The sequence below is a fragment of the Plectropomus leopardus genome, chromosome 21 (assembly GCF_008729295.1).
Source record: "Plectropomus leopardus isolate mb chromosome 21, YSFRI_Pleo_2.0, whole genome shotgun sequence".
Taxonomy (NCBI): Eukaryota; Metazoa; Chordata; class Actinopteri; order Perciformes; family Serranidae; genus Plectropomus; species Plectropomus leopardus.
This window is the reverse complement of record NC_056483.1, coordinates 12,862,158-12,875,361: the sequence shown is the minus strand read 5'-3', so window position 1 is coordinate 12,875,361 and position 13,204 is coordinate 12,862,158. Positions and strand designations below refer to the sequence as shown.

General features: G+C 40.5%; 1 protein-coding gene across 1 annotated transcript in view; it reads left to right on the top strand.

The window, feature by feature from the left end:
* neto1l (neuropilin (NRP) and tolloid (TLL)-like 1, like) overlaps positions 1 to 13,204 on the top strand; it is an 80,236-nt gene that overhangs the window by 51,221 nt on the left and 15,811 nt on the right. The window contains exons 5-8 of the mRNA XM_042510658.1: positions 2,238 to 2,279; positions 2,550 to 2,677; positions 11,856 to 11,938; positions 12,780 to 12,925. Coding sequence (XP_042366592.1) covers positions 2,238 to 2,279; positions 2,550 to 2,677; positions 11,856 to 11,938; positions 12,780 to 12,925 — 399 coding nt within the window. The remainder of the gene's footprint in view (positions 1 to 2,237; positions 2,280 to 2,549; positions 2,678 to 11,855; positions 11,939 to 12,779; positions 12,926 to 13,204) is intronic.

Genomic DNA, 13,204 nt, shown 5'->3' with positions numbered 1-13,204 from the left:
TATTCCCTTCCAGAAAACAACATACTGAAGGTTTTCACAGCTACTGTGTCTAAGAAAATGCATTTGGTCTTATTATGCTAAACCCAATTAAACCAAATTACTGTCAGAGTTGCTGTAAAATACAGCTGCACTTTCTAGTGATTAGCATGTTAAATGAAACCCCACAAGAGCATCTACTGCACAAGAGTTTGACCTTGATCCTCTAAATTTGCTTGCAAAGCCTTAATTACCAGTAAATTTGGTTGATTCCATATTTTGACAAATATAGCTCTAATGAGGGTCTTTTACATAATTTTGGAAAAGTGGGGCTTGCTGTGGTGAGCTCATTCTCTTCATTTGGTTAGCATAAGAGCAAATTAGAGTTGTCGCTTTAAAATGTGTTTTTCAGTTAATGTAATGTACTTCAACAGACTTAACATAGAGGAGACTTTTGTGCACATATACCTCAAGTATTATAATGCAACTAAGAAATATAGGGTTTAATTACCTCAGTAAATGCATTCAGTACACATGCAAAATGTCACATGGAGGTAACATTTTTACCATGCTAGCATCAGCACTTTGGTCCAGGCAGTGGCAACCCCAAAGAGGGGCAAGGAGGGGCTTGATCAATTTGAGGCCAACATTACTGTTTTTATGAAGCTGTTGTACACTCGTTTTTTTTATTAAGCACAATAGTGATGGTGTGTTATGAAACTCCATTGGTACCAACTGTGTCGGTAGCCCCTTTACCATAGCTTGAAGGTAACAACATTTTGTACAGGAAGCAAGAGGCATGGCCATCTCCAAAGCAGTCTCTTGAACTCTCATTTCAAGATAGCAGAGTCAAAATGGCTTCTATGGCTACCAACAATTCTCCCCTAAACTTGAGAAGGCTGGTTCCCAGTAAATGCAAAAAAAATAAGAGACCAAAGTACTCTATAGCAGTATGTGATTCCTTAACTGTCATGTTGACACTGTTTTCAACTGGCCTTATGTAACAGCATAAGCATTTTCCTGAAATTCAGTTATGGCTTTTGTTTTTGGTGTGCCGCCCCAAGATTTTCAGTGGCCCCATCTTGTTACCCCTATGACAAGTTTCTGTGGGTACCACTGAGTCCAGACTCAAATATCTCAACAACTCTCAGAGGGATTGTTATTAGATTTGGTACAGACATTGATGCCTCTCTCATGATCAGTTTAAATAAGTTTGTTAATCCTCTGATATTTCATGCAGTGCCATCATTGGAGTAAAAATTGAACTTTCCAAATATTTTTGTTTAAGTGTGTACTGTACATACTTGAAAAAGTAATGATATTCCCATCATCCTGAGCTGAGCTGAGGCTAAACAGAGATCATGATCACAGTAAACATTGTATCTGTTTAACATCAGTAAGATTTAGTTGGATAGAAGGATTTTGGTAAATGTGTAGTGCAGAGATGTGTTTTAAAAAAAAGCAGCCTGCCCTCTCTTTTGATGCACCAATAGTCCAAAAGTGGGCCATTGGACACACACTCTGGTAACCTGAAAACAAACACGTATAGCTCCCAAACAGAAGCACATTGCTAAATATTATGCAGAATGATGGCTAGTACTTGTTGCCCTCAGTGGCCGATGTTGTTAGATTTAGACTTGAGGAGTTAGATTGGCTTTAGGATTATGGTTAATATTTCAGTGTAAGCCCCATCAGAGGTGAAGTAGGGCGGGTCTTGTCTTTGCCATAGTAGGAAGGTCCATTGACACAATTCTTCATTATAATTAGCCATGTGCTCATGTTTGGGAGAGTGCCATTGGACAAATGGGCCATCAGAACAATGCATGTTTGTTTTTGGGATACCAGGCTGTCAGACAAATGGGCTTTCTGTCCAATGGTACAGTTTTCCACTACTGGGCCTTCCAAACTATCAACCATGGGAACAATTGCATGGCGCTGTTCAAAAAATGCAACAGTCATGCATACGTTTAAATGAAAAATATCACACTCAGAGGCTTATGGCCCCAGAAGTTTGTACTTGTGGCCATCACAGAAGACGACATGGCCAGCAGCCAACATGCCAACTGCTTTTTTTCAAGCGACAGCAAAGAAAAGAGAGTAGCAAAGCATCTAAGAGTGCCAAAATGATTTAGGAGTGAGCTCTGCAATATGTAGTTCCTCGGCACATTGTTATACCTGGTTGTTTTTGCCTTTGTGAAGATCCTGATTTTGTAATCATGTATTAAAAATGAATGCCCCCTCCTCTTCTGCTCTCTCCTCAGATCCGGACTTTGCAGACTTGGGAGTCCCCCCACCTCTGCCCTGTAGGTATACTCCCTCCCTCTCTCTCTCTTTCTGCCTCTGTATCTTCCTTTTTCTCTCTTTGTCTTTGTCTCACTTGCTCTCACATTCACTCCGTTTTATCTTTACAAATCCTCTTTATATTGTGCTTTCTCCAGTGATACACGGTCTAAAGTATGTATTTGTGTGTCACTCTCTGGTATTTGTGAGTCCATGTGTTTTCTTGAAGCCCATTTTTGTATATACGCATGTTTTTGTGTTTTTATGTTTTTATGCATATGCGTGTGTTTCAGCCTGTCAGTATGACATGGTTGGTCCAGAAGGTATCGTTGAGTCACATCAGATCACCAGAGACGGGAAGGCTGGCGCCACCGAGGCCGTCGACTGTAAATGGTACATCCATGCGCCGCCACGCTCCAAGGTTAGTGACGCTAAGCTACGCTCCCATCCAACTGTGAATTAGATTTACTGCCAAATTTTGAAATGTCACAGAGAATAAAGTGGAAGTGAAATTGTGTTCCCATCAGCTGGGTTGATGACAGCAGAGCATAGTTACATCTTACAATAAATCAAGAAAAACAGATGCTGCAAGATTGTTTGTCTTCGCTCCTTGTGAAATGTAAAACCCCAGCTTTGAGACTGTGTTGCGATATTGAGTATTTTTGCCTATTAATTTGGTGTTTCAATTCAGCGTTACCGCACGCATGCAGTCAGATCAGGGCGTTTCATCAGGAAGCTTTGATATTGCATGTGGGTTTGTCTGCAGCTGTCAGCAGTATCCCAATGTGAGTGCTTGAGGCTGTGAGAGGGACTTGTTCCTCTGCTAGGGTCAGACAGATAGGCAGAAGGGTTTACTTGGGGTCAGGCCCATTTTTTTAATCAGCAAGCTGTTGCCAAGAGGAATAGAGGGATGGAAGGAGAAGGAGGGAGGGAGATGAGTGAGGGCAGACCGGACAGACAGAGAGAGAGAGAGAGAGAGTCAGTGCTGATGAAATAGCATTGCCATGCAGTTTGACCCTGAGGCCTGCTGTAGCCTGTGTTTGTTTTCTCTTCCAGTTGCCATCTGGCATGCATAAACATATACTGACATGCATTCACCCACATCCACACCTTTTACATACTCTAAAACACACACTACACATGCTTCCTTATCTACCAGAGGTACCCCTGCTGTAGTAATGCTACAGGATTAAAAGTTTCCCGAGGGCAGAGCAGCAGTGCAGCAAAAGGCCACATTTTATAAACGCTATAACTTCTCGTATAACTCTATATGGTCTGATCATATACGCAGGCACACAGTCCAGTCCATGACTGCAGTAAATCTACTCCTGAAATAGTGTTGGCTCTCTTCTGAGAACGTTTGCTGAGTTTGATTTAATAGAATAAGGCCACATTTTTACTTTGACTTTTATGGTTAGAACAATTCAGTCAAGGGCAGAAGGTATTATGAGGCAAGCATTTTGAAGATTGAAAGGGTCCGGTCATATCTATCACTGTAACTGTAATTGGTGATGTAAAATAAACCTGTAATTTATGCTATAATGGCTTAAGGATGATCAACGTTTTACTGCAGACAGTTTAGCTTATGTGACAATTTCAAACGTACAGAAAAACCACATGAAGTCAGTTTATATGAAACAGTGATTTAGGCCCAGCTCCAGTACAACCCTTGACCCTACTACAAAGCCCTTACCTCCAAACGTAGATTTTTCAAAGGCATGCGAGTGTTAACAGAAATCATCAAGATGGCTGCATAGGCAAGAAAAAAAAACACTGATTAATTTATTTTTGTTAATAAAGATTAAAAAAATACAGTAACCACCATATTATCTCAGTTTAATGTTGTTTCAATGTATTATGGTCATTTTCTTCACAACAAGCATAACAAAAAAAAAAAAACCCAAAACATCAATGTCTCAGTAGCTAGCTAACATACATTGTAGGGTTTCCTACACATTCATTTATTTTTGGCAGCCTGCCATGATAACAACATCTGCCACCAATTATTGATTTCTTAGCTGGGAGCTGGCATGTTCATTAGGACTGCTATTGAAATATATACAGTTCGGTTATTCATTGCACCAGACCCTCAGAGTGCAGAGCATACTGTGGGCACAGACAGCAACAGAACATCAGGCACAGTAAAACTTAACCATTCACTGTACTGGGTCTGAAAGTTCTCTTCCAATCACAGCAGCTGCTCCTCTCATCCATCGATCTGATACGATCAGCTCTGAATTGATTAACTTATCAGTTATCCACCCTGCATCTCAAAAAGAGCTGCTGAGGGAAAAAAAGAACTTATGGATAGCTCTGTGCTGTGTTCACTGACCTGCAAATACCTCTGAATTTATAGAGGGGACACAGAATGATACAAAGGGACACACACACACACACACACACACACACACACACACAGAAACCTGAAAAAGTTTGCTGACCCCTCTCTCCCCGTGTCATCAGCTACTGCCACACATAGACTATAATTCGGTTGGAAATACTGCACTGTTGGGGCACCCAGTAGTTCAGTTCGTAGAGAAAGTGCCCCATATACAGAGGCTACGTCCTTGCCACAGCGGCTGCGGGTTCAATTCCAGTCTCGGCCCCTTGCTGCATGTCTTCCCCTCTCTCTCCCCCCTTCATGCTTTAGATGTCCTATCTCCAATAAAGGCAAAAGACAAAAAATCTTAAAAATACTGCACTGTTATTGCTGATTTGTACAAAATCCCACATTTTAACATATTTCCATGTTGTGCCCCGTCACAATGGCATATAACGCCCGAAATTTAACTAAAGTCAAACAGTGAAGTTACTGTAGACTCGCAGGGTATGAGCACAAGCTGCTAACATTAGCTAACAGAGCACAGCTGATGGTCTTGTCTAAAAGTCTGCCTGTAACCCATGTAAGAGAAAACACCACAGTGCAAGGTGCCAATATCGCTATGTCTGGCAGCACTTGTCGTTTACATTAACAGCAGCATACCGATGACGTATTAGGGTCTTGAGTGGTTGTCTCATTTCATAGGGGAACTTTTCAACCCACACCTCTTGTTTCTTTACTCTGAGGGCAAAGTGGTGCTCAAAAACATGGGGTATGGATAAAAATATGAAATGGGATTTGGCCTCAGTGTATCTGATTTTATTACTGGGGTTCAGTTCAGTTCAGAGTGTGTGCCTTCTCCCAGGAGTGAGATAAGGCAGCTGCAATGTCAGCTCAATGGTGTCACTGTTTGTTTCACTAATTCAGCACTTGTTAATGTTACAAGATGTTATCCTTGGCCACCATAGAGAGCTTTTTAAAGTCATACACTTCAAATTAGGGAAGCTATTAAACTTTGTTCCACCCCTGATGGAGAGTCTGATGTGGTTAACGGTACTTTTTCATGTAGGTTTTTCATATCATGCTGCCAGCTCTTACACTGTCCACACACACACACACACACACACTTGTGATCTGCCCTGATGATAATATTGGTGCAACTGTGATTCATGGCCACTGCAGTTTCTTAGCTCTTATCTGACATATTCTTCAGGTCGCACTTTTCCAGCTAACGCCCTTGTTTCCCTTCAGAGGTGTCCTTCGGATACAGCTACTTAAAGTCCCAAGGCCACAGGAAGTCAGAGACTGCGTCATCCACCTAGAGCCATTCTCTTCATCATCAGCACTCATGTGGAGCCATACAATAAATGTAACTTTGGTATTAGGAGGGACCCTGGCCTCGGTTAAATGTTACGGTCGATGCAAAAAAGCAGCATTGATTCCTCAGGCCCTCTAAGTGGAGTGCGTGAGTCAGCCTCACGGCTAAAAGTGGACCATAAGTCAATTTTGAGTGTGTGGCATGCATGCATCCGTATGTGTGTTAGGCTGAGGCTGGATGTGTGCATGAAGGAGCGACAGAGCGATCAAGCCTGGCAGTATGATGTATTTTCCTTGGTCTGAATCAGTGTCATTTTTTGCCCTGCAGTAGTGTCTCACAAGGCAAGTCATGGGCCAAAGGCTGACAGTCATTGGCATTGATGGACAAGGCTGCAAATAAAATTTTTAGCACAAATCTATCACCCAGTCCTGAAGCTCCCACCTTCACGCCACTGTTCACACTCACTTATACTTGATACATAAAACTTATTGTCCTCTCTTTTTTAACATGCTCACATGTTACTGCAGCCAAGGAGGTGCAGAGGATGCCACCCACCGCATCACTGTGCATGTGCTGCGTGCTTTCATTTCCTTATGCTGATACAGTACTGCACTGTGCCCAGTGTGCCAGAAACAGCAGAGAGATAATGACATCCTATACCGGAGGCTCTAATTAGACTGCACCGGAGCGCTCCAGAGAGAAGGGAGGAGAGGGGGGTACAGAGGAGGAGAAAAAATGGGAAAAGGAGGGGATAAGGGAAATATATACTTAATTATGCATTTTATCAAAGATCTAAATGTATAGGGAGAAGGTTTAGGGGTGAGATGGCAGATGGCAGAGAGAGGGATGGCGTGAAAGGGGAGACCAACTGAGAGATATACCTGCAAGTAAGCAATAATGACCATGTGTTGTTGCCAGAAGTGACAGCACTGCACCAATTTTAAGGCCATGATGTGATTGCTTTACACAACCATGTGTCATTTTAATTCTTATGCCTCCGCGACGGTGACAGCCTTGGCGGGAGGCATTATGTTTTTAGGTTGTCTGTCTGTCCACACATCCATATGTTCCTTTCTTGTCTTGACTCGACCCGAGTGATTTTGAAATGTCTAATTGGACTCAGCAGTGAATTTAATTTGTGGAAGTGGATTTTAGTAGTGATAGGTTAAAGTTCAAGGTTAGTGTGATCTCGTCTGTCTAATTGTTATGACGGTGATATCTTATCAAATTGAGGGCATTTTTTTTTCTAATTTTTCACAAATATCCAACTCAGTGATAAACGGATTCGATTTTGGTGTATCACAGTTCAAGGTCACTGTGACCTTGCCTGTCTTCTTCTCATGAACACGAAATTTTAGGAATTTTAGGAAGTTACATCCAAAAGGTCACTGAAAAAACAGAGATTTTATCCAACTTAAAAGAATTACTTCACTTGGCAACACATATGAATTAAGTTTTCTTAACTCAATTTCAAAGCAGTTGTGTTTGTCTAACTTGATAAAAAATGTAATTCATTTGCGGGCTACCGGTTGAATTATTATTTTAAGTTGGTTAACAATTCTTTTGTTTTTTTCAGAGGTCAAAGGTCTTTTTCTCATGGATGAAACTGTAAGTGCAACCTGACTGGTTTGTGGAAGCATACAACCACGAGGTGGTCGTTCCTTTTTACTATAAAAAGATTTTGCTTAGACCACCTTTAATAAAAAATAATTAGCTTTTACTGGTATCCATCATAACATAAAAAACAACAACATGTAGTTAGTGGCAAAGCAGTGCAACACAATATCAGCTTTTATATACATACATAAAATTACAGCTCTCGTCAGCTGCATTCTGTGTTGTTCTAGTATCATTTCTTCTTCTTGGCATTTCTGTTTGGACAGCTGTCTGAGTTTGGCTGACAGCTGTTAGTTGTCGGGGAATATTTTCAGTTGCCTCGTTTTGACTCATAACAGCAACTGCATTTCCCACAGACATCATTTGTGTCTTGTCTGTTTTACACTGTCTGGATTTTTCCACCATACCTGTCTGACACCCTCCTGCCTGACACCTTCCTGCGTCTTTTCACGAAGATAATGGCCAAAATATGGACCTTCATTCTGACTGTAATGAACAGCACATACACGCTTACAGGCACCTTTTAGCAACAGGGAGAACATATTCTTCCCCCAGTCAGTGATGGATTCTGCGTCATTATTGGGCGCTGCTGAATCAATGAAGAGGCAGCCTATTTTCCTGCTGGAGCCAATCTCTCGCCTTACAAATTGGTGATTGTATCTATCTGATCCATTGCCGTCATTTGGCTTTGGGATGCCATCTGCAGTCTGATTTTTCTTCATCATTGGTCAGTTAGAAGAGTTCGGCAATGAGAGCAAACAGCTTTTATTTATGTAGCTGTTTGTTGATGTCTCTCTCACATAATGAGGCCTTATGATGGCATTTCCAGTCAAATCTAGCGACTGGCATCCATCAGACATTGCTTTAGTGAATGCAAAAGTAGTGCAAAGATAACACAGGCATGAAAAATTGCAGTTATTTTTCCATGCTTGAACTCAGCAGGATGCATATGAGTGAAATGGGAACAACTGCAGTCTGCGATACCATTTCCACCATTTCATGTCGTAAAAACCATACATTTTGATCCAAAACCATAAGGCTGTCATCTTTTACAGCATAAAAGGGTGTATGTGACAGTATGTTGTAAAGGCTTTTTCTTTTATCTTCAAGTTCGCCCCCTTCCGTCAAATAACAATCATTGAAAATGCTTTTGTTTCTTGTTTCTTTCAAGTTTACCCTGCAACTATCAGCACTTACAATGGTAGCCATGTCCAGAGGCTGCATTTCTATCTGTCCTGCACTAGTGTTTCAGGTTTTACACTTTACACTGGCAGCAGGAAAACAGCTCTGTAGTAGAATTTTTGGATACAGCAGTGCATCGGTGGTGCTTATCATCTAGATAAAGGGTAAAAAATAAATAGATTTAGTGAGCTGTGCTGTTCTTCCAGATATAGTTCAAGTGCCAGACTGGTTTACTTTGCATGAATACATTAAAAATGATCATCTCTTTGTCATACTGTTCCTTCAGCACCACAACGCCATTTTACTAAAATCATCCTGGAAAATACATCCGTGAAGGACAAAAACATTAGCTGCTTTATCATGTGGCTACAGCAAGAGGAGAGTCCTAATTATTCTTATCTTTTTTTAAAAAAAGAATAATTATTACCCATTAAGTTCATGTTAAGCTGCATGAGGAGTCACCAACACCTGCAGCTCATCACAAATCTTAATGCAAAGCTCTTATCAGCTGTTAAAAGACCTTGAGTTTAGTCAGATGGATCACATTTGGCCTTAACTGGTATAGCAAGTAGGCTAATGCACTGGTGCATTAGTGCAGCTCTGAAATATGTCAAGATGACAACAATACCAAGTGTCAACAGCCACATTAGCGGGTCTGTAACACTCTATAAAAAACAACAGTGCTTGGAGCTAGATGCTAATGTTAGCAGTCTGAGATGCTCACTGCCAGGCTGGTTGGAATTTTATTATGTTTTGTTGTATTTGATTATAAACCAAAGTATTGGACAAATCAGAATTACACAAAAAATATACATTAATAATTTTTGAGACAGTCTTTGTGTGTAGAGATAAAACTGAAAGGTCCAGTTTGTAGGATTTAGGGGGAAATATTGGTTTACTTAAGAAAGTATGTTCTTTTTAGTGTATAATCACCTGAGAATAAAAATCCTGGCACTGTCATATTTAAACAGTAGCCCAGATTGGACAAAACCAAATACTGGCTCTAGATAGGACGATTCTTGTTTTCTTGTTTTGTTGTTTTCTCGTTTTCTCATTTTCTTTTATAAAGCATAATGCAAATACCCTAGATTCATACTTAAGTACAGCACTAGAGTGAATGTAGTTACATTACACTACTGGGCATTGTACATTTATGCAACCGAAGAATTTGTTCCATTTGCACATTTTATTTCATATCAGTGTTTCTCAAGAGACGTGGTACTGTATATGAACTGACTTTGTCATCAGGAGCAGGATGGATGGTGGATTGCAAGATAAACAATAAAACGAGTTGTGTGTTAGTGAGTCATTGCTGTGTTTCCTGTGGCTTTTTAGTCATTAAAGTGAGTGTTTTTTAGCAGCCTGTTGTTGTTTGTCCTGCAGCTGTTAAGGCATCAAACATTGGTGTTTGGCAAATTGCAGCTGTGTTTCCAGCTGCTTTTTAGTCATCAAGGTGGTAGTTTTGTAGTAACATGTCTCTGTTTTTCCACCGGGAATAGTTAGCACTTTTTTACAGAGACATTGCTTAATTTCCTGCTGTGATAATGCCATGAAAAAATGATTGTATTGTGCACAGGCATAGCTGCCTTTTAAGTGGGGATTTTGCACCTAAACCTTTGTATTATAAGCTTATCTTTTCCTAGACATAACCAACTGTAACCACACATCTTCCAGAGTATTGCTGAAACATACAGTTTTAATGTATCCATTACATACTAACATGGAAATGTAACTTATCCGTGGTTTGCAGAAACGATACCAACATTTATCTTGGCGATTGGTTTGTACTTCCTACATTGTCAAGTGATCTTCCTCTCACACCGCTGAGTTAATCATCATGTCTGTCTGAGTTCATCCAGTTTGGCCAGAAACCAAATTTTATGTCCACCATCTCAACATTTCAATTACATTTAAGAGACACTGTACTGGAAATTCATGCAGTATTCAATAGACCACAACAGCACTCCACAGTGACGTCTGAGAAGAAATTATCCTCAGAGCCTCTTCCGTCTTCCAGCCCTTACTGTAGGGATCAAGACATTAATATCAATACAAAGCCATACACATAAATTATAGGAAAGGCATATACTCCCCATTCACAGTATATGTTTATATACATTCATCTTTGCATTCTGAAGCCCGCTGTGACATTGAGTAGTATTTCATTCAGTATCACAGCATAGAATACAGATATGCCCTGATTCTTATGACAGAGCCAATACAGCCAAAAGAGTAGCTGAATATGACAAATCTTTACTAGATGGAAGATTATTGACACCTGTATGAAATCGCAGAGGGGGATTTGCTAGCTTGTTTTCCCCCTCCGATCCATTTCACTTGTCATGTTGTTGGAGCTGAGTTGACATTGCGAGGTCCATTATCCTGCTCCATCTGTAGCTTTCGTCTTTGGGCATTTGAAGCGTCACATTTCCCTGTCACAGTTCTGGAGCGGCCTACTCATTAAACATAATGATGGCGAGTGCTGTGCCCAGCCGACCGGAACCATAGCTGTGATTGGGCGATGTTGGCCTGATGAATGAGTGACAGACAATGATGCAAAGGCAGAAAGGAAGTGTTAGTTTCACCCAGGATAGCTGCTGTGAAGAGTCAAGGTGGGTAGCAAGGTGGATATTTCACTCAACAAGGGATTGTTAGGGTAATAAAATAGTCCATATACCTGTCATGGTTTGAAAGTCTTTGTTATCTACTTTAGTGTTTGGAGTCCATGAATTTCAAAGGAAGGGTCTTTGTGTAAAATAAACTATAAGTGGGTGACATTTTGTCTCTTGAGCATTCAAAGCTTGTGGCAAAATGTCCAAGGTCTCCTTAAAGTATAACAAGGTTGTAGGTTTTGTGTAATGCTTTATCTCAACAGATATGGATAATGAGTCTAAAGCTAATAGACTCTGTCTGTCTCTGAGTCCTCATTTGATATGCGTGTGTAATGACTTTGTACAAGCTGCAGTCTGTCAGTCTTATTTCATTACAGAGCTGCTATATCAGGCACTGGGATAATGAGTAAGATGCACAGGCCATAATGGGATAGAGCTGAAATCTTTTCTGTTCACCTTTTTCTTATCTGTCAAGTCCACATCTTTAACTATCCTCATTTGATGTCTTATATTTCTCTCTGTATTTCCCCTCCTCTCTGCCAACGGACAGATCTACCTGCGTTTTCTCGACTATGAGATGGCCAATTCCAACGAATGCAAGCGCAACTTTGTGGCAGTGTACGATGGTGGCAGGTGTGACATTTTAACCTTTCATTTTGCCAAATTACACAGAGGCTCCAAGTGGCTGTAATGAGTTATTATTTTTTAGGCCCTTTATCTAATAATAATGAATAAATCATCCCCTTATCTTGAGATAACAACTTACAATTGTGCTTTTAGATACTGTTCCTTTGCCCTAGTCTGTCCATGTCAGGATGGCCTCACATGACTTACTGGGTAACACACTGGGAACTAAAGACCAATGTCTCAACTCAGATCCTTCTGTCAGGTACTGACAGAAGGATCTGACTCTGCACCTGGCCAAATAATAATCAAACACAAACATAACTCTGTGTAAAACCACAGCATGACGTCTCTCCACTTGTTTTTTGTATTGATTAAAAAATAATAATAATAATGTGTTAATAAGGGAGCTTATTCAAAAGTAGTGGGTGGGTTTAGTTACCTTTGGACAGAGTCTTGCTTGCATTTTTCTCCTGTCTCCAGAGTTAATGTTAAGCTAAGCTATTGAATAGACAGATATTAGAAAGCTATTGATCTTTTCATTAAATTTCTAAATCACACTATTCCTGCAAAACAGCAACTTGATTTTATGTCCAGATAAGGAGATACTAAAATCTCAAAGAAAACAATATTCCATATTTTGAGATAAGCATATTATTAAAGTATTAATGGTATGCTTTGAAACAAATATGAGCTCCCCAGCACTATAGTTAATATCTTGTGATAATTTAGATATAAAGTTGTGATCCCACGATAACAGGCCAAAAAAAGAGTACATTGTGGATTATTGAGATTCACAGCAAATGTTATTTGATAATAAGCTATCTTATCTCATCCTGTCTCGTCTCAGTTCGGTGGAAGACCTGAAGAGCAAGTTCTGCTCCACGGTGGCCAATGACATCATGCTGGTTTCCACGCTGGGTGTCATCCGCATGTGGGCGGACGAGGCCAGCCGCAGGAGCCGCTTCCGGATCCTTTTCACCACCTACCAAGAGCGTAAGATATCTGCCCTCACACATGTGCTTTTTATCATAAAGAGGTTTACTGCAGCATGACCAACCAAGTGAAGGAAACTGATTAGCTTTATTAATAAGGCTGCTACTCCGTGACAACGACATTGACGTCAAAATAAAACAGGTCTGGTCTTTAGTGGTTGCCGTTAAAGGAAGATGGAGGCACAGTGACCACGTTTATGGCAAGTTATATCCAATGTCGTTAATAGAAAAGGTGCTGTCAGAGGTTTCCATTTAGTTTTATGAGCATTTAAACAGAGAC